This window comes from Cervus canadensis, chromosome 5 (genome assembly GCF_019320065.1).
Source record: "Cervus canadensis isolate Bull #8, Minnesota chromosome 5, ASM1932006v1, whole genome shotgun sequence".
Lineage (NCBI taxonomy): Eukaryota > Metazoa > Chordata > Mammalia > Artiodactyla > Cervidae > Cervus > Cervus canadensis.
The window spans coordinates 69,446,364-69,468,737 of NC_057390.1; the positions used below are offsets into that span (position 1 = coordinate 69,446,364).

The 22,374-nt window shown below is 41.9% G+C and overlaps 1 protein-coding gene, 1 long non-coding RNA gene and 1 other non-coding gene across 3 annotated transcripts in view; 1 reads left to right on the top strand and 2 right to left on the bottom strand.

Moving 5' to 3' along the window:
* SELENOI (selenoprotein I) overlaps positions 1–13,230 on the bottom strand; it is a 46,193-nt gene extending 32,963 nt beyond the window's left edge. Inside the window, exon 1 of the mRNA XM_043469151.1 lies at positions 13,028–13,230. Coding sequence (XP_043325086.1) covers positions 13,028–13,084 — 57 coding nt within the window. The 5' untranslated portion in view covers positions 13,085–13,230. The remainder of the gene's footprint in view (positions 1–13,027) is intronic.
* TRNAG-CCC lies at positions 5,038–5,110 on the bottom strand. Its single transcript has one exon. It is a non-coding gene; the product is annotated as a tRNA-Gly (tRNA).
* A 303-nt stretch (positions 13,231–13,533) lies between the features above and the next one.
* Positions 13,534–14,947, top strand: LOC122442649. Its single transcript, XR_006269685.1, has 2 exons — positions 13,534–13,736; positions 14,529–14,947. It is a non-coding gene; the product is annotated as an uncharacterized LOC122442649 (long non-coding RNA).
* The last annotated feature ends 7,427 nt before the right edge of the window (positions 14,948–22,374 follow it).

Genomic DNA, 22,374 nt, shown 5'->3' on the forward strand with positions numbered 1-22,374 from the left:
CTACAGTATAGCAGGCCAGTGGCAATTACCGGTTAGGCCAGGAGCAGTACAAGACTCTAAATTACTTCTAAAATATGCTAGTAAGTGCCCATTTTTGAGAAGGACACTAGAAATGTGAGTCTCCTCTTAATTTCAGAAGGAAATTGCCTCCAACAAAAGGAAAACTATGGAACCACTTCCTGGTACAGGTACTATATTTTAAATCTCTTCTATAAACTGATAAGAAAACTGATGAACTGACACATCTTTGTACTAAATGCAGTGCTCTGAACAACTTATTAACCAGACTGAGGCTAGTGTCCCATCTAGTACTAATATAGATGGTAGCACTCTACCATCTAATATCAGATTTCCCTTGCTTTGTCTTCTGATCAATATAAGGAGGAAGTCTCTTAACTACCAAATGACTGCCTGTCTTTACCCACTTGAAAAATAAACTTCACACTTATAAAACATATTTTAGTTAACCATGGAAATTCATAAAGTATGGATTGAGTACAAGCTAATAATAGTTCATAAACTGCACTGATTGTTAATCATTGCAGCTGTAGGTAAGCTCAAACTGATGTTTCTGACTTTTTAAAATTACTCTCCAAATTCGTGACTTCCAAATCATCCATGATTTTAGGAATAAAAAGCAGGACAATCACAAAGAACCAATTTTGGTTCCCAACTGGGTTCACTGTATTAAACTGTTTACTGCTCATACCAACTTCCCAGATATCTCTTAAATGAAAGAAACACATTATCAACCTTTCTTAAGAACTCAGGGGAGAGAAAAGAAATGTCAAGTTTCTTCTCTCAAGTGTCTGTGTGGTATTAATATGGCATGGAGGTCAGTCCCTTGCTGAGGGGTCTCAGGACTCAACCATGTTTAGCTGTAAGTCTCTATGGGGGCAGGATCCGTTGTGGTCAACATGTGCTCTACCACTCTTGCAGATTTCTTTAGCAATGGCATTCCAAGCCTCTGGGCAGTCACTTAAGCACAAAACATAAAACAAAAGATCCCAATTATTAAAAACTGTTAGTCACTCAACAAATATGAAGGCAATCAAAAGAACTACATTCACATACAAATGTGGGACTCACTGACAGTTGGCATTTTAAAATAACATTTAAGAGAAGGGAGAAGGCTTCCCAGCCTGATCCTATCTGCATCTGTCACACAGTAGGAGCTCAATAAACAAGATGAAGGAGAAAAGGAAAGATATATCCATTTGAATGCAGAGTTCCAAAGAACAGCAAGGAGAGACAAAAAAGCTTTCCTCAGTGGTCAATGCAAAGAAATAGAGGAAAACAATAGAATGGGAAAGACTAGAGATCTCTTCAAGAAAATCAGAGATACCAAGGGAACATTTCATGCAAAGATGGGCATAATAAAGGACAGAAATGGTATGGACCTAACAGAAGCAGAAGATATTAAGAAGAGGTGGCAACAATACACAGAACTACACAAAAAAGATCTTCATGACCCAGATAACCATGATGGTGTGATCCCTCACCTAGAGCCAGACATTCTAGAATGTGAAGTCAAGTGGAACAAAGCTAGTGGAGGGGATGGAATTCCAGTTGAGCTACTGCTAATCCTAAAAGATGATGCTGTGAAAGTGCTGCACTCAATATGTCAGCAAATTTGGAAAACTCAGCAGTGGCCACAGGACTGGAAAAGGTCAGTTTTCATTCCAATCCCAACGAAAGGCAATGCCAAAGAATGCTCTAACTACCGCACAACTGCACTCATCTCACACACTAGTAAAGCAATACTCAAAATTCTCTGAGCCAGGCTTCAGCAATACGTGAACCGTGAACTTCCAGATGTTCAAGCTGGTTTTAGAAAAGGCAGAGGAACCAGAGATCAAATTGCCAACATCCACTGAATCATCAAAAAAGCAAGGGAGTTCCAGAAAAACATCTACTTCTGCTTTATTGACTATGCCAAAGCCTTTGACTGTGGATCACAACACTGTGGAAAATTCTTAAAGAGATGGGAATACCAGACCACCTTACCTGCCTCTAGAGAAATCTGTATGCAGGTCAAGAAGCAACAGTTAGAACTGGACATGGAACAGACTGGTTCCAAATTGGGAAAGGAGTACGTCAAGGCTGTATATTGTCACCCTGCTTATTTAACTTATATGCAGAGTACATCATGTGAAATGCTGGGCTGAATGAAGCACAAGCTGGAATCAAGATTGCCAGGAGAAATATCAACAACCTCAGATATGCAGATGACACCATCCTTAATGGCAGAAAGCAAAGGAGAACTAAGCCTCTTGATGAAAGTGAAAGAGTTTAAGTTGGCTTAAAACTCAACATTTAGAAAACTAAGATCATGGCATCTGGTCCCATCACTTCATGGCAAATAGATGGGCAAACAATGGAAACAGTGACTTTATTTTGGGAGGGCTCCAAAATCACTGCAGATGGTGACTGCAGCCACGAAATTAAAAGACGTTTGCTCTGTGGAAGAAAAGCTATGACCAACCTGGATAGCACATTAAAAAGCAGAGACATTACTTTGCCAACAAAGGTCTGTCTAGTCAAAGCTATGGTTTTTCCAGTAATCATGTATGGATGTGAGAGTTAGGACTATAAAGAAAGCTGAGCGCCAAAGAATTGATGCTTTTGAACTGTGGTGTTAGAGAAGACTCTTGAGTCACTTGTACTGCAAGGATATCCAACCAGTCAATCCTAAAGGAAATCAGTCCTGAATATTCATTGGAAGGACTGATGTTGAAGCTGAAACTCCAATACTTTGGCCACCTGATGCGAAGAACTAACTCACTGGAAAAGACCCTGGTGCTGGGAAAGATTGAAGGCAGGAGAAAGGGATGACAGAGGATGAGATGGTTGGATGGCATCACCAACTTGATGGACATGAATTTGAGTAAGCTCCAGGAGTTGGTGATGGACAGGGAAGCCTGGCGTGCTGCAATCCATGGGGTTTCAAAGAGTTGGACACTGCCGGGAGCCAACACACGAGACCCTACCCCTAAAAAGGCCATAAGGGAGAAAACCTGACGGGCAAGGCGGATCAGGTTTTCAAGGATTCCAAAAAGGCTAGCTCATGAGATCCCACCCATGACAAGGTCACGGGGAGAAAGCCTGACGGGCAAGGCGGATCAGGTTTTCAGGGATTCCGAAAAGCTGCCCCAAAGCTGCCCCCGGCACTCACCTTAAAGATGGTATCTGTTCTTCTGATGCTTGCTTTAATAAACTACTCCCTAATTTCTGTAATTTAGGCAGAAGACCTTCCCAGATTTCTTTCCAAATAAGAATTAATTTAGAACTTTAATCTATAAGTTTTTAGGGTGGTGGTAGTTTATGAGATTATTTAGGGTGAAAGGAGTGTTTTAATTTGAGCTCCTTTGCTGGTAGTTTGTTAGTCAAATGCATTTATGCCCTTGGTACTAATATGCATGATTGCTTATGACATTTTAATCATAGAATAGTATAAAGAACCTGATTATATAAAAGCCCTAATAGATATAGAGCCCTTTTAAGGGGTAAAGGAATCCTATTAGAAAACATAAGAAAAATTATTCTATAGGTGGTTACTGGGTTGTGATTTGCTTGCTGTGTTTTTGCCTTCAATGTGCTAAGGTTGTGTTATAAAAACCATTGTTAATATAGTTAAAGATCTAGACAAATAAGAACTTAGCCCTAGTGTGGTAACAATGAGATGGTTGTTAATTGTCAGCCAGGAGTGCTAGGCAGAAGCTGCCTCACCAAAGTCGCAGAGTCAGTATGGGGTAAACTTCTTAGATAAATGCAACTGACAACTTTTGCAGAAAGATTAATTTTTGTATTAACAAAAATATAATTCTACTCTGTACTATTTCCCTATGACACTGTTACCTTTCAGTTAAGGTCACCATAAAAACGGAAAATAGGTTTACATTCCCCTGACCTGCATAAAATGTTAATAGGCCCCAAGGCCAGAAGATAATGTACAAGACCCTCATAAACAAAGAAGTATGCAGAAAACACCCTGGTTTTGTGAAGGACAAGCTGATGTAATGTTAAACTATCTTCCCCTTAGAAATGTACTAACTTAGGGTATAAAAGCTACGGTAAAAAATAAAACATTGCCAGACTCTTCCAGACTCTCTGCACCCCCGTCTGGTCATTTCTCTCTCTCTCTCTCTCTCCCTCGTAGACTTGGCCCTATCAAGGCTGGTCTCACGTGTCTTCTATCACTCGCCGACGCCGTTCATCCTAAGGGAACCCCCTGGATCCTGCTGGGGCTGGACTCCAGCAGGACACATCTGAGCGGTTGAACTGAACTGAAACATCTTTGAATGTCTGCACATATGGACAAATAAATACAAACTACTCTGCATGTTTACTTAAGTGGCAGTATACAGTGACTCCATCAGTGATGAGAGGAACAGTTTTCCTCTGGGAACTAGTTCACAGCAACTTGTCTCTTCACAAGGGGGAAATTGCTCTTACTCTCCCCCACTAATAATACCATGTCTCCATTTGCATGTATACAGTCTCCAAAGTACAATTATATCTGTTCTCTTATTTGATATTGTAAGATAGATAAGATAGATTATTCCACCCTATTTTACAGATGAAGAAACTATAAAATTCAGGAATTAACAGCTAATAAGCAGGAAGGCCTAAATTATAAATCCTTTATGAGTCATCTTGGAACATTTTTGTGAAATGGATCACTTTGTTTTAAACCAGACTATCCTCTCCTGGCCCAAACACAATCATGGGCTACTTACTGATAGATCCAATATACTAAAATTGTTATTAACATAATGTCCTCCAATATTTTCTGTCTTCCAGTTGGTAGCAGATATATCATAAGGTAATTAATCCCCAATAAGTCAAACTCTTTATACAAATAATCAATCCCTTCCCCTTCACTGTTCATTCACTCCCTTGATGGTGGAACCTGTGACTTGCTTCTCATTGACAGAATACAGTGAAGGTGACTGATGTCACTGCCTTGATTGAGAGAATATTATAACTTTTTTTTTTGGGGGGGGGGGGCATGTTGAGAGGCATTTGGGATCTTAGTTCCCTGACCAGGGATGGAACCAAGACCCTCTGCATTGGGAGTGCAGAGTCTTAACCACTGGACCACCAGGGAAGTCCCAAGAAAACATTATACGAAATGGTGATGAGATGCCATTTCCATAACATAGTTCATTACCTAGGACTCCATTTTAACAGTTTGAAGAAGAGTTTCCTATTGACCTTAAAGAAGCAAACAGCAATGACATGAAGTGCCTATGGTGACAGCCATGTGGCCAGAAAAGTGGGCAACTTCTAGAAGCCAAGAGCCTTGGACCAACGATTAGAAAGAACTAAATTCGGCGAACAACCACATGAGCTTGGACGAGGACCCTGAACTCCAGATGAGAACACAGCGCCGATGACACTTGCATGGCAGGCTGGTGACACGTAAGCAGAGAAGCCAAGTCACTAGTGCCCTGACTCACAGAAAAGTGGGAGACAATAGATGTGTGTTGTTTTATACCACCAAATCTCTGGTAATTTGTTACCCAGCAATAGAAAACTAATATCCAATACTGAAAGTACTACACCATCCTCTTTTCTAGTATAACAGATACCCTGAGGCCCCTATCCACAAAATCAAGACTACCTGATGCTTGAGAGCTAACACAGGAACATTACAGTAATACAGCTTCTTACTTCTTTACATTCATTTCTTGGTTTATTAACTGCTCTTCAATACAATGGAATATTCCTTTGATGAGGTGCTTCTCAAAATGCAGCTGCCAAACTGAGTGCAAATTCTTGCACTCTACCCTTAATATATAGAATCAGACAGCCTGGGGGGTGGAGTCAGCAATCTGTCTTTTAACAAACGCTCCAGGTGATTCTGAAACACTCTCAAGTCTGAGGACCACTGCTCTGGTGAAAACAAACATGAATGCCACTTCCACCAATTCCTCAGCTGAAGGACAAGCCACATCATCAGCTTAGTGCTCAGAATACTGGAGTGGGTAGCCGTTCCCTTCTCCACCGGTCTTCCCAACCCAGGGATCGAACCCAGGTCTCCCGCACTGCAGGCAAATTCTTTACCAGCTGAGCCGTCAGAGAAGCCCCAGAATACTGGAGTGGGGTAGCCCATGCCTACTCCAGGGGATCTCCCCAACCCAGGAATTGAACCCGGATCTCCTGCACTGCAGGCGGATTCTTTACCAGCTGAGCTACCAGGGAAGCCCTAACTTCCTGATAGCGACTTCAAACGCCGCACTGCGAGCAAAGACAAGGTATTGTCTAAATGCAAGGCACTGTCCTAGTAATAATCTACTAAGAAAGAAAAACACCAAATCTAACTGAAAATGAAAAAAGGGGAGGCATTATATTAACCCTAGGACAGAAATTTAAAGTTTCTAAAAGTACTTTCCATGGATCACAACCTTGTTGTGGCGAAGGGGCTTGTGTAACCCAATGAAGGTATGAGCCATGCAATCCAAGGCCACCCGAGACAGACAGGCCACAGAGGAGGTTCTGACAAAACGTGTCATGCACGGACGGGCACATGACAGAGAAATGGCAAGGACCTAACAGAGGCAGGAGACTAAGATGTGAAAAGATTACACAGAAAAACTGTACAAAAAGAGGTATTAATGACTCAGATAACCACAATGGTGCGGTCACTCACCTAGCACCAGACATCCTAGACTGTGAAGTCAAATGGCTCTTAGGAAGAATTACAAAGCTAGTGGAGGTGACAGAATTCCAGCCAAGCTATTTCAAATCCTAAAAGGTGAAGATGTGAAAGTGCTGCACTCAATATGTCAGCAAATTTAGAAAACTCAGCAGTGGCCACAGACTGGAAAAGGTCAGTTTTCACTCCAATCCCAAAGAAGTGCAATGCCAAAGAACATTCAAACTACTGAACAACTGTACTCATTTCACATGCTAGCAAAGTAATGCTCAAAATCCTTCAAGCTAGGCTTCAGCAGTACGTGAACCGAGAACTTCCAGATGTATAAGCTAGATTTAGAAAAGGCAGAGGAATGAGAGGTCAAACTACCAATAATCGCTGGATCACAGAGAAAGCAAGGAAATTCCAGAAAAAACATCTAGTTCTGCCTCACTGACTACATTAAAGCCTTTGACAGGGTAGATTACAATAAACAGGAAAATTCTTAAAGAGTTGGGAATACCAGACCACCTTAACTGCCTCCAGAGAAACCTGTATGCAGCTCAAGAAGCAAGAATTAGAACCGGACATGGAACAACGGACTGGTTCCAAATTGGGAAAGGAGTATGTGAAGGCTGTATATTGTCACTCTGCTTATTTAACTTCTATGCAGAGTACATCATGCGAAATCACAAGTTGGAATCAAGAATGCCGGGAGAAATACCAACAACCTCAGATATGCAGATGACACCACCCTAATGGCAGAAAGTGAAGAAGAACTGAAGAGGCTCTTGCTGAAGGTGAAACAGCAGAGTGAAAAAGCTGGCTTAAAATTCAACATTCAAAAAGCTAAGATCATGGCATCCAGTCCCTTCATTTCATGGCAAACAGTTGGAGAAAAAGTGAAGTGACGGACTTCTTGCTTGTCAAGACAGTCTTGACAGACTTCCAAAATCACTGCGGACGGTGACTGTAGCCAGGAATTTAAAAGACGCTTGCTCCTCAGAAGGAAAGTTATGACAAATCTAGACAGTGTATTAAAAAGCAGAGACATTACTTTGCTGACAAAGGACCATACAGTCAAAGATATGGTTTTTCAAGTAGTCGTGTACAGATGTGAGAGTTGGACCATAAAGAAGGCTGAGCATCGAAGAACTGATGCTTTCCAATTGTGCTACAGAAGACTGTTGAGAGTCCCTTGGACTACAAGATCAAACCAGTCAATCCCAAAGGAAATCAACCCTGAATATTCACTGGAAAGACTGATGCTGAAGCTGAAGCTCCAATACTTTGCTCACCTGATGCGAAGATCCGACTCACTAGAAAAGATCCTGTTGCTGGGAAATATTGAAGGCAAAAGAGGAGGGCGACAGAGGCTGAGATGGTTGGATGGCATCACTGACTCAATGGACATGAGTTTGAGCAAACTCGGGGAGATAGTGGAGGACAGGGAAGTCTGGAGTGCTGCAGTTCATGGGGTTACAAGAGTCGCAACTTAAGACAATTAAGACACAACTTAATGACTGAACAACAACAAAAGTACTTTTTATCAATACAAGACTTTAAGAACTGTACCCACAAAGAACATGACTCAGTGGACAAAGAGATGCCATTTCCATGAATATTGTCATTTACATCTGCTGACAAGTCAGACAGGTGGTGAGAGAAGATTGGAGAATTCAAGCAGGGAGACAAGAACAAGCAGGTTCCCTGCTAGACTTTATCCATAATAAACAAGAGATGAGGAGATAAGACATAAGGAGGGACTATCTAGTGAAGGAAGCTGAAATCCTCGCTGAGGACTCTGGATATCAAACACATGAAGAACATGTGGGAGGCACTACAGATGCTCAAGGAGGAGACTGGTGTTTGAAAAAATTTACTTACTCTTCCTTAGCTAAAACATCCTTCCTCTTGGTATAACCTTCTGGCATGTGAGTACATGTATATATGTTATATGCCAGTTAAGTGTTCACAAGCAGAGAAGTACAAATGCCAAGGGCAAGGAAGTAAACTTACCTAACTGCATTTATTAACTATATCTGTTTGCTTCCTTGCCCATATGCCACATAACTGAGTTACTTGAAGGCAGGAATTCTAGCCTAGCTTAATTTTACAGTTGCAACGCCATGTCTGAGCCAGAGCAGGCCCTCAATAAATGCTTACTGGATAAACAAAACCAAACTGCATGAACTGGTAAGGGTGCAGGCCAGATTCCAGTTCTTTAGCATGACCATCAAGATGTAGGAAGCCTTTCTTTTCCACCTGAATTCACAATTATCAAAGTTCCTGTAAATGGGCTATTGTTGACAGCCAAGTTAATTAATTACCACAATAGCAGAAACCAATTCATCATAAAATTATATTCTTGATACCAAACAAGATATTTCACAGAACACTTTCTGAAGCAGAATGATACAATTTGAAACTAGCTGCTACACTATCAATTAAAACTAAGCCTTCCTTAGGTCAGATTAGGTAAACCACAATAGAAGTTTCACCCTTAGATAAGTGGAAACATTCTTCAACTCAGGATAGGAAGAGAGGAGGAATGATAGGCCTGGTGAGAGTGAAATCCCTCAACATACACTAATAAGCAACCGAGAACAAAGGTGGTTAGTTTTCACATTCAAAATACGAAAGTATCCTTCCAGTTTCCTGGAAATGCACAGCTCCATTTTACCATACTTCCAAATGCTTTTTATTCTTGTACATTTTCATTCCTTCAATAAATATTTGTCAAATGCCTACACTGTTCATGTGCTAGAACCTGGTCATGTGCAACAAGAGAGCTGTAGGATTTGCCCTCCCAGAGCTCATATCCCAGCAGAGGGCAGACACTCAACAAATTATGCAACTGTTTAATAAGGCTGGGGAGACACAACAAGGAACACAACTGTTAAGAGAGCATGTAACACTGAATTCATCCCATGCTTCCTTCTGTCCTCAAAATCAGCTGCCTTAACACTTTCTCAGTACTGAAACCTAATCACTACTCTACATGGGCACCCCTTTCAGGAGTTATTCTGAATAACTGCCAGGTTTTCAACTGTAGCTCTCAGATGCACCTCTGGGGAAGATAACCTGGTTCAAAAGTAATTCTTCCACCAGCTGCTTTGATAATATAAATTTTTCTCTACCTCTCTTTGCTTTAAAATACAGAGTTACGTCAGGGAATAAAAATCTCTCTTTTGAGTGTTTTGAGTCTTCACCCATTTACGGGATGATCTTCTTCAAAAGCTGTTTTAATTCAGTAAGCATTTACAAAAAGCCCACATAATGGAATATGTGATCTTCGGGAAGAAAAGGTCTCCAGGTATAATTTACATTCCAGGAAAACAGACCACACAGACTTTTTTGCCCTCTGGAGTCATATTTTTTAATATGAACACAGTACTGAGTAAAGAACCTTCTGCTAGAAGAAGTTTATAAATTTGTGCCATGCACTCCCCACACCCACTTTTTTAAAGTAAGTCTCATTATAACTAAAATTAGATCAACAAACTATGCTTTAGTGAACACTGGACATTTGCTAAATTGACCTTTGCTTTCCAGGATGATAGGAAATCTGCTGTCAGGCACAGGAAGTGAGTCAATTAACGGAAGGGGGAAAAATAGGAACGGAAAAATCACACTAAAATTTCCTATAAATTAGGAAATATAAATCTAGGAAAGACTGCTTATTTAAAAGAAAGAAAAAAGTAGATTCCCTAACACAGCCACTGCTGCAAATAAAATAGTTATTCTGTTGGCACTTACCAGAAAGCCAGATCCTAGAATGGAAGAAAAAAATGTTTATGTCAATATTTACAGTGCAAAAGAGATAACAGGAAGGGAAAAACAAGAGGTATCTGGGTTAATAACCTTCTTCAGTGAAAGCCTTGCACTGGGTTAAATGTCGACTTAAAATTTTTCAGACAAATCAGCACCTCAGTTCAAAACGGTATGGCATATTGCTCAAAAGCAGACGAATGCACTATGTCCCTTACAGTTATTCCAGTTTGACAAGATATGTGATTTTTCTGTTACTCATTCCACAAATGTTTACTGGATGCCTATGCACAGAAGTAATGGGGAGACACCTAAAGAACTAATCTCATAAAGGAGCAGAGGTGCTATAAGAGCATACTTGAGAGGTATGAGATATTTAAGGAATGCTTCTCTGAGGAAGTAACATTCAAATTAAGATGTGAAGAAGAGGGACTTCCCTGGCGGTCCAGTGGTTAGGATGGCAATGCAGTGGTTAGGCTGCAATGCAGGAGACTAGGGACCAGCGACCTCAGTTCCCACATGCTGAGTAGCAACTAAGCCCTGAAACTGGAGATCCTACGTACCACGACTAAGACCCAATGCAGCCAAATAAATCAATAACTAAATGTTTTTCAAAAAGATGTGACGATAAACATAAATGGGGAGCTACATTCCTGGCAGACATAACATTACTTGAAGATCTGAAAAAAAGGAACTGGGAGAGATGGCAACTAATGCTGGCAAAAATAGAGAGTGAGAGCCATGACATGAAGCTGATGACACAGACAAGGGCCGGATCATAGAGCCTTGCAGATCATGTTCTAGATTTGAGGACTTCATTCCAAGAGCAAAGGGAAGACAGTGGAGGATTATAAGCAAAGGAGTGATGTGACCAGATACACACTTTTTTATAAAGATCATTATGAAGCAGAGAAAAAGGACTGGAAGGGCAAAAGTGGATGTTAGCAAGCAACCAAATCAAGCAGTATTGAACTGTAACCCAAAGTATAAAATAAATATTCATGAACTCATACGCATATAAGTAAATCATTGAATAAATATACGTTGGGGAGAAAAGATCCATCTTCCATGCAGAAGTCCAAATAAAATTACATCAATATTCTGCCCTCAATGAGGTGAAGTATAACTCTCTACCCCTTAAATGAGGTCTGCATAATGACTTCCTTCCAAAGAGATTAACTTTACAGGAAGAAACCTGACAAACATTACCTCAGCAAGGGAATCAAAGTCATCAACAGTGATTAAGTCGCATATGACATATACTCTTAGGACAATGAGAAAGGCACTTCAACCCAGTAACCAAATAAACCTGTGTAATCGTGAGAAAAACATCAGACAAATCCCAGTTGAGGAGCATTCTACAAAATACCTGACTGGAACTCCTCAAAACTATCAAGGTTATCAAAAACAAGACTGAGAAACCGTCATAGCCAAGAGGAGGCGACAGACACATAACAACTAAATGTTATGGATTATGGATGAGAGCCCAGAACAGAAAGAGAACATTAGGTGAAAACGAAGTATGAACTTCAGTTAATAATACTGTGGAAGTATCAGTTCATTTTGTGACAAATGTGCCATAAGATGTTAATAACTGGGAACATCGGATGTGGGGTATCTGGGAACTCTGTACTATCGTCACAATTTTTCTGCAAATCTGTTCTAAAAACCATTCTAAAGTTAAAAGATTAAAGTATATGTGGGGAGAGTGGTAATGCAGCCCTCTTTCTCGTTTAAGCTAAAATGATGGAACCTACAGGGCCTGGTGATTCACCGGGCTCGTGGGTGGGGTAAAGTAATCAGTAGTGAAAGCGGCACAGGTAGCAAGGATGAAAGGTTACTGCCCAGATTTCGGGCTTGGACGACTGACTGGAGTCATTCGCTCATTAAGGGAGGAAGGGAGAAAAACGTTACCTGGAGGAAAGATAACGACCAGCAGGTCCTGGAGGCCCATTATGTACAAGGCGCTTTCCAATGCTCATTTCGCAAGGTAAAGACTAGTATTTGGCCCAAAGCCAAGTAAATTAGATCTGGGTATCAGATCCGGTATCAGGTTTACTTGAGCTCCAAAGCCCGCGCTCTTTTCACTACACAGTTCCAGGTTCTGCCGGTGCACATGTACCGGCATTGGCCGCCCAGGCGCCTCTTTTCTGCGAGTGGAAGCGGGCGCATCTGCAGTACGGCCCCAGCAGTCACTCCCCTTCCCCGGGCCTCATCTGCCAAGAGATTCTCTCCATCGCCGAAGTTGAATGCAAGAGAGGCGGGTAAAAGCTTCATTAAAATAAAGACAAGACACCACAGAAGGGAAATGCATCACCTCTCAAGGAACTAAAAATAATAACGAAGTAAAGAAGCCATGGGAATTCTCCGGCTCCACTCTGATGGAGCGGTCCCCTAAGGAAAAGGCAATCCCCCGGGAGGGGGCCGAGTCGGAGCGGCGGGCCTAGGATGCTCCCACGCGCCCCGACCCCAAATCCCCAGCACTCGGCAGGACCCCCGGAGAAACTGCCGCCAGGAGCCACGCGGCACAAGGTGACACGAACCACGCCGGCCCCTCAGGCGCCTAGGAGAGGCCGGGACCAGCAGGGCGAGGGGCGTCCGCGGGGCCCGCGCTACCTTGTACTTATCAAAGCCAGCCAGCTGCTCCGGGCTCACGTATTCGTAACTTGCCATGACGACCCGAACACGAGCGCCCAGTCGGCAGCGACTCTCCACGACCAGATAGGGAAACAGGAGCACTACACCGGCTGAGCTGCACTGGGAGGACCCGGACTGGCAGAGAAGCTAGAAGAGCCGCGCTCCGCCCACCGCGCACGCGTACCCGCCCCCGCCACTTCCGCCGCCTCTCAGCGCGCAAACGCAGTCCTCACTTCTCCCCGCCCACCGAGGGAGGGGCGCTAGCAGGCTCACGCGGGGTCCCCTTCGCCGTCTCAACCAATCAACGTGGATCTGAAACCACTAAGTCCCGCCTTCTAGGCCTCCTCGTCGCTTTATTCGCTAGCGTCAAAATTGGTGAGTTGAGGTAAGGCAAGAGGGGAGGTGAAAGGTCAATTTCCCAGGAGGCCTTGCTCTTCGTCCTTGGGGAGTGCTGGTGGAACGGCGGCGTCTGTGCGTGGGTAGAGATTTGGGGGTACCGTTTTAGTCTCGTGGGGGAAGGTAGAATGGTTGTGTGCGAATCAGTTCAGGAGTTCCTCAGAAAAGAGGGCTTAGTACTCCTAAGTCGTAAAGTAAAAGCAGAAAAAGCATCTGTGCCCAGCCCGCTTCCAGCTCGTAGCGCGGTCTGCACGCAGTGACTTAATGGCTGTGACTTGCTGTAGAGAAGCCGGTGAGAGGCTGTTTGCAGTTGGTAAAGGGGCGTGAAAGGGCGTTGGAGACAAGCCCCTTGGGTCAGCGTTGTTTGTGAATTTTGAGCACAAACTCCGCTCTATTCCAAATGATGGTTGCTAGTATCTTCCAAGCAGAGGCGTTGGCCTGAGTCTCTTGTTGTTTAGTCGCTAAGTCGCGTCCCACAATTTTTGCAACCCCGTGGACTGTAGCTCGCCAGGCCCCTCTGTGCATGGGATTTCCCAGGCACTGGAACAGGTTACCATTTCCTTCTCCAGGGGATCTTCCAGACCAGGGACTGACCCCGTGTCTCCTGCATTACGGGCTTCCCCGGTGGCGCTGGTGGTTAAGAACTCGCCTGCCAATGCTGGTAGACGTAAGAGACGTGATTTCGATCCCTGGGTCGGAAAGATTCCCTGAAGGAAGGTAGTAATGTCAGCCCACTCCAGTATTCTCGCCTGGAGAACCCCAGGGACAGAGTAGCCAAGAGTCGGACACGACTGAAGCGACTTGGCACGCACGCCCGCATTGCAGCCAGATTCTTCACCACTGAGCCACTTGAGGATTCTTAAATGCGTTTGCAAGAAATTAGTTTACATAACTGAATCCAATTGTAGAAAAAATTAGATCAATAGCTATAGTGTGTATTAATCTAATAAATAATAGTAATAGTTGATTGTGCTATTACTAATAGCATAATTATTAATTATTTTTCCATGTGGGGAATTTTACATAGCTAATCACTAACCCCTGTCACAACACTGAGACTGAAAATGCTTTCCCCACTTTGCAGGCTGGGAAACCAAAATTCAGATGACCTAACCTGCCCAGATCTCTTAATTACAAAGCTTGGAAATGGTCGACTCAGCAAAGAATGTGGTCTTTGATATGGAAAGCCTTCACCTAAGGGAATCTCTCAATCTCTCTGGGACTCTGAAGCAAGGACAATTATTTTGAGATCTCATGTTCTTTACATTCGTTCATTCAACAAATACTCATTGAGGACTCATATATATCAAGCGTAAATATTTTATTGTTTCTGCGTATGTCTTACTTTCTAGACTTTAAGATTCTTATGAAGTAATAGGTGTAAAACTATCATCATACTTGGTGCATGGTACATGATCAATAAAATTGGTTGTTCTTCTCCCTCACTTGCCCTAAGGGGAGGAATTTTATCTTAATAAAACCTTGTTTTCCACATGTTCCATAGACTGTTGTCATTGAGTCACTAAGTCGTGTCTGACTCTGTGACCCGGTGGGCTCTAACTCACCAGGCTCCTCTGTCCGTGGCATTTTCCAGGCAAGAATACTGGAATGGGTTGCCATTTCCTTCTCTAGGGGATCTTTCCAGACCAGAGATTGAACCCATGTCTCCTGGCATTGCAGGCAGATCCTTTATCACTGAGCTACCAGGGAAGTCCCTTAGCCTAGCAGCCTACAAATAATACATGATTAATACATTTTGTTGCATGGATGAGCAAAGATCTCTGATATGCTGTGAAGTGCCCAGCTTTGAGAAGTACATTGGAAATGTGAATCTTCCTTTAAGAAGGAAATCGGCTCTAATGAAAATTATGAAACCACCCATAAAAGTATTTTCTTTCTGCTAGTAGGATATTTAAATTCCCTCTGTGTACTGATAAGAAAACTGAATCAGGGTTTAGACAATCAGACTGAAGCTATTCTCCCAAGTAATACACTACAGATTTCCCCTGTTCTATGTTTCTTTTAATCCATATGAAGAGGAAAAAACTTCATTATTAAATTATTTTTAATAAAAGACCTGTGCTTACCCATCTGAGGTTTAAACTTCCTACTTTGAAAGATATTTAATTGTGAAAAACCATAAAATGTGACTTTTGTACATGAACCTAATAGTTAATATTAACTGTAGTTATTGTGAATCACTTCAGATGCAAGCAAACTCAAAGTAACATTTCTAATTTTGTAAAATTTTTCCTAACATATTTTCTTCAAAAGTGATGTTTTAAAAAGAGCAGGTTTTAATTTTGTGAAAGCAGTTTCAATTTGCAGCCTCTCTTGTGCAGAAGGAGGGGCTTCCCTGGTGGCTAAGTGATAAAGAATCCACCTGCAGTGCAGGAGACTCGGGTTAAGGAGATCCCTTAGTCCAGAAGATCCCCTGGAGAAGGAAACAGCAACCCACTCCAGTATTCTTGCCTGGGAAATCCCATGGACAGAGCAGCCTGGCATAGTCTACAGTCCATGGTGTCGCAAAGAGTCAGACATGACTTGGCAAATAAAACAACAACAAAAAAAAATTTCTGCATAAGACTATAACAAATTAGTACCAGTTATGAGTCAGTCTGAGAATTTCTAAACTGAAACACAACACAGAACTTTGTTTATACTTTGACATCTGTTGCATACTGGCTTTGTGATCCTAGACAACTTATTTACCTAACTCTGTTCTCTTTTTTTAAAGAGCGGGCAATTAGACAAAACCTTTAAGGTACTGTTCATCTCTGAAATTTAATTAAATTATATCATTTAACTTCTCTAAGATGAAATCAACTGATCTGTAAAGTGATCATAATTCTTGTCATCTTTTACACTTATTCCATAAGAGCATGTCATAAGCCTGTTAAATTAAGCCCATACAAATTAGACAGTAACAATGACCCTATATGCAAGACAGCAAAAGAGTCATAGATGTAAAGAACAGGTTTTTGGACTATGTGGGAGAAGGTGAGGGTGAGACAATATAAGAGAATAGCATTGAAACATGTATGTTACCATATGTAAAATAGATGACCAGTGCATGTTCAATGCAAGAAGCAGGGCACTCAAAGCTGGTGCTCTGGGACAACCCAGAGGGATGTGGTGGGGAGGAAGGTGGGAGGCGGGGTTCAGGATGGGGGAGGACACCTGTACACCCGTGGCTGATTCATGTCGATACATGACGAAAACCACCACAATATTGTAAAGTAATTAGCCTCCATCTAAAAATATATATGTTGAGTTATATCTGAGCAGAAAAAGAAATTAAACCCATACAAATATAAGATGTGTGTGTAATATATATATATATGGTAAGTATAAGCCCATATAAATATAAGGTATTTTTCAAAACCCCATGAATCCTAGGCCTGGGTGAGTTTTACCAGGCACTCTCACTGAGAAGAAAACATTGTCAGGTAAACAAATTTGCCTTTGCAAGTAAATCACCTTCCTGTCTCCTCTTTCCTAAATTTCAGTCCAGGGTGCATTTATCCCTAAGTCTGCCCAGGGCTGGCAGGGACCATTTCACATTGGCCTGGCTGTTTACTCCTTTGTATACCCCCATGCTGTCTCTTCTTTCTGCACCATAGTACAGAGCATAGTTTGGCACTGCCTGCTTCTCTTGCCTGCCTCCTCATCCTTTGAAGTTTATCTGTGCTATATCTCCAACACTCAAGATCAGGCTTTTTGCCTTTCAGTATGATAATCATATAAGAGACACCTGTGCTAGAAACAGTGGCATCACCTTCGTAATATAACCTTGGGATAAAAAGTAGTATACTTCCTACAATTCCTGTTTTACTTAGTCTGAAGATGGTGTCAAATATATGGAGATATCTAGAAAATTGGAATAAGTTAAGGACTAATATAGGGCTTCTCTTGTGGCTCAGCTGGTATAGAGTTCGCCTGCAATGTGGGAGACCTGGGTTCAATCCCTGGTTTGTGAAGATCCCCTGGAGAGGGAAAAGCTACCCACTCCAGTATTCTGGCCTGGAGAATTCCATGGACTGTATAGTCCATGGGGTCACAAAGAGTTAGACACAGCTTAGTAACTTTCACTTTCAAGAGCTGATATAGTTAATAACTCTGATATAAGTTATTCAAGCCATAAAAATGAGGAAGTTTTCCCAAGGAAGCTTATAAAAAGATACTGATTTGGTTTTAATTTTTAAAACAGTAATAAAGCCTTATACTCATAAACTCTTTGGTTCTCAAAGCAGTTTGACCTCTCACTCAGATCATCCTAACAACCCTGCACCATAGCCAGATAGTTGTTCTAATTGTACAAAATGGAACAACAGAAGAATTACATATCTTGTCCAAAAGTTTATGGTAAAGCTGGAACAAGAGCACAGGTCATCAAACTTCTAGTTGAATAACTTTCTACTACACCCTGCTTCTACAAGTTACCATGGTAACAAGTTAAAAAAAAATCACAAGTTGACTTTTAATCAAGTCTAGAGGGGGAAAAAACTAGGACAGAACTGAACAGAATCATTAAGTTGCTTGTTTGTTAAAGATGAAATTCCCTAGCTAGGGTAAACCTTCTCAGGTTAGGTTTTGGCTGCTGGGTTTTGGCTGTTTTTTATATTTTTAAAGCATAATCCTACTAGGTAAGAATGTATTGAGAACTCTATTTGAGTGAGTCATCAAATACTTTATCACAGAAAAGGGCAGTGTGATATACTGAGTTTGAGCAGTAAGAAATGCTGCCTTGTACCTTCTACTTCCCATGTCATTGGACGAGGGTGGTTTCTCCATGATTCTGTGACTTGTCCCACTGGTTTTCTGGCCATTTTTCATGCTGTTAACCTTTGAACGCCAACTCAGTGGTGTCAATAGTCATTCCAAACCAAAAGAAGCAGTGTAACGATTCAAAGGAACTTAGAGGCCCAACTTTTAAAAATGAGTGATTACTTCTTATATCCATTATTCGTGAGCATGACTGTTAAATAAAAAGAGAATAATTTTTAAAAACTGATCTCAGCAAAGTTTTACACTGGGCAAAGTCTTATTTTCAGCGTTCTTTGAAGTGTTGGTAGTGACCCAACATCTGTATTTTCTGAGCAGAGAGAATTGATACCTGTCCTACACACCCATCCTCCTACCCATTGTTATTATACCAAAATGGAAGCAGAACTCTAGGTGTATCAAGTACACATCATTCAGATGGGTAGCCTAGTGGCATCACCCTGTCATGCCTCTCCTATTCCTTTTTGCCTCATCTAATGTCAGGTCAGCAAATATAACCAAACATAACCACTATTCTTTTTTTTTTCTGTCTCAAATTTGAACATACAGCCATGCAAGGGACTCCATTGGCTATATGTTGGGTAGGGACCATTTTTGTCTTCATGAAACTTTGAAATCATCGGAGTTGAGATGAATACATATTTAGTTTGGGTGGAAGAAAAAGGTGGTAGGGGAAAAAAAAGAAAAAGACCCTAATTGGAGCAAGTGAGTAGGCAAGTTTGCTGTAATCCATTTTCCGGTAAGAATTCTCAAAAACCTGGAGCAGGGGTTGAGGTAATAGTTGCCAACATAGATACCTACTACAGTAAGGCATTGAGGTCGTTCCTGAAATGCCCAAGCTTGTGTAGCCTGCTTGACCAGAAGTCTAGCAGAAGTTAGGAGGCAAGACATACAAATATGAGACAATGTATAAAAGTAGCAACTTCATTATCTCTTCATGTATCCTAGTTGAACATTAACTGTACACCAAATCTAGATACCATGTCATACCTTGGAGATACAAAATTGGATAAAACATTGACCCCAGGCAAGGAGTATGTTATTTCTACATTCTGTGAATGGCTGGTCTTATTAAATGCCCTGGCTCTTCACAGATGCTGTCTTTTTTCATTTCTCCTTATTCTTCTCTTTCTGACCCAGCCCCCTCCTCCCGACACACACACGCACAGACACACACACGTCACAAACTCTCAGTCTCCCAGGAATACAGGACTTTTCATAAAAGCTCAACCACTTCAGACTGTACTTTTTAAATTTTCTATTCCTTTTCTCATGCCTGGCCAAATCCATCTCAGTCCTCAGGATTCAGCTGAAGTTTCATTTCTTCCTCCAGCCTACTTCCACTGCCCCTGATTGAAGACAGTTCTGTCCCTCTGTACAGCTACAGTGCCCTGTGCATACATCTCCCTTCATACTTACATGTTATGAAATTATCTCTTTTCTTCTTACCTGTCTAACTGGACTATAATGCCTGGCAGGTAAAGACCACATCTGTAAACACCTGAACCTAGCATAAATGCCAAGTATTGAATAAGCCCTCAGCAAGCTTTGGCTGGGGCTTACTAGGTGGCGCTAGTGGTACAGAACCCACCTGCCAATGTAGGAGACATAAGAGACGGGATCCCTGGGTCGGAAGATCCTCTGGAGGAGGGCATGGCAACCCATTCCATATTCTTGCCTTTAGAATCCCATGGACAAAGGAGCCTGGCGGGCTAGGGTGGCAAAGAGTCGGACACTGAAGTGACTTAGCACGCATGTGTCAACTACCAAAGCCCACTCACCCTAGAGCCTGTGCTCTGCAACAAGAGAAGCCACCACAACGAGAAGCCTGCACACCACAACTAGAGAGCAGCCCCCATTCGCTGCAACTAGGAAAGCCCACAGGCAACAATGAAGACCCAGCACAGCCAAAAATAAATTAAAAAAAAAAAATTTTTAAGGCAAAGTGAATTATTGGTATTATATTAAAAAGAAAAGCACAAAATAACCCAGATAATTCTTACAACCGGGGGAAAGACAAAGGAATATCATGAATTGGTGTTTTTAATTAATGGGCTTTTTATCATTTTAGGTAAAGTTGTTTCAAATTTTGCACTCATAAAGGCATATCTGCCAGAACATTATAGCAAATTGTACAAAGATAAACCTGTATAACTATAAAGTTCTAAAATATAAAACTATAAAGTTCTTCTATTTTATAAAGTAGGAGGCAACAGGTCATTGTGTTAATAGGGTAGTTATTAAGGATAACCTGTATTTTGTTGGAGGACTTCCCTGTAGCTCAAACAATAAAGAATCTGCCTGAAATGCAGGAGACACGGGTTTGAACCCTGGGTCAGGAAGATCCTCTGGAGAAGGGAATCACAATCCACTCCAGTGTTCTTGCCTGCAGAACCCCATGGACAGAGGAGCCTGGTGAGCTACAGTTCGTGGGGTCGCAAAGAGTTGGACATGACTGTGTTTCATTGGTTGGGGGATGATCATAAGGATTTGATGTCAGTTCAGTTTAGTTCAGTCGCTCAGTCATGTCCAACTCTTTGCAACCCCATGGACTTCAGCACGCCAGGCCTCCCTGTCCATCACCAACTCCCAGAGTCTACCCAAACTCATGTCCATTGAGTCAGTGATGCCATCCAACCATCTGATCCTCTGTCGTCCCCTTCTCCTGCCCTCAATCTTTCCCAGCATCAGGGTCTTTTCCAATGAGTCAGCTCTTCACATCAGGTGGCCAAAGTATTGGAGTTTCAGCTTCAGCATCCATCCTTCCAATGAACACCCAGGACTCATCTCCTTTAGGATGGCCTGGTTGGATCTCCTTGCAGTCCAAGGGACTCTCAAGAGTCTTCTCCAACACCACAGTTCAAAAGCATCAATTCTTCAGCGCTCGGCTTTCTTTATAGTCTAACTGTCACATCCATACATGACCACTGGAAAAACCATAGCCTTGACTAGACGGACCTTTGTTGACAAAGTAATGTCTCTGCTTTTTAATATGCTATCTAGGTTGGTCACAACTTTCCTTCCAAGGAGTAAGCATCTTTTAATTTCATGGCTGCAATCACCATCTGCAGTGATTTTGGAGCCCAAAAAAGTAAAGTCAGCCACTGTTTCCACTGTTTCCCCATCTATTTGCTGTGAAGTGATGGGACTGGATGCTGTGATCTTAGTTTTCTGAATGTGGAGCTTTAAGCCAACTTTTTCACTCTCCTCTTTCACTTCCATGAAGAGGCTCTTTAGTTCTTCTTCACTTTCTGCCATAAGAGTGGTGTCATCTGCATATCTGAGGTTGTTGATATTTCTCCCGGCAATCTTGATTCCAGCTTATGTTTTATCCAGCCCAGTGTTTTTCATGATGTACTCTGCATATAAGTTGAATAAGCAGGGTGACAATATACAGCCTTGACATACTCCTTTTCCTATTTGGAACCAGTCTGTTGTTCCATGTCCAGTTCTAACTGTTACTTCTTGACCTGCATACAGATTTCTCAAGAGGCAGGTCAGGTGGTCTGGTATTCCTGTCTCTTTAAGAATTTTCCAAAAAAAAGAATTTTTCAGTTTGTTGTGATCCACACAGTCAAAGGCTTTGGCATAGTCAATAAAGCAGAAATAGATGTTTTTCTGGAACCCTCTTGCTTTTTTGATGATCCAGCAGATGTTGGCAATTTGATCTCTGGTTCCTCTGCCTTTTCTAAAACCAGCTTGAACATCTGGAAGTTCACAGTTCACGTATTGCTGTAGCCTGGCTTGCAAAATTTTGAGCATTACTGTACTAGCATGTGAGATGAGTGCAATTGTGCGGTAGTTTGAACATTCTTTGGCATTGCCTTTCTTTGGGACTGGAATGAAAACTGACCTTTTCCAGTCCTATGGCCACTGCTGAGTTTTCCAAATTTGCTGACATATTGAGTGCAGCACTTTCACAGCATCATCTTTCAGGATTTGAAATAGCTCAACTGGAATTCCATCACCTCCACTAGCTTTGTTTGTAGTGATGCTTCCTAAGGCCCACTTGACTTCACATTCCAGGATGTCTGGCTCTAGGTGAGTGATCACACCATCCTGATTATCTGGGTCATGAAGATCTTTTTTGCACAGTTTTGTGTACTGTTGCCACCTCTTCTTAATATCTTCTGCTTCTGTTAGGT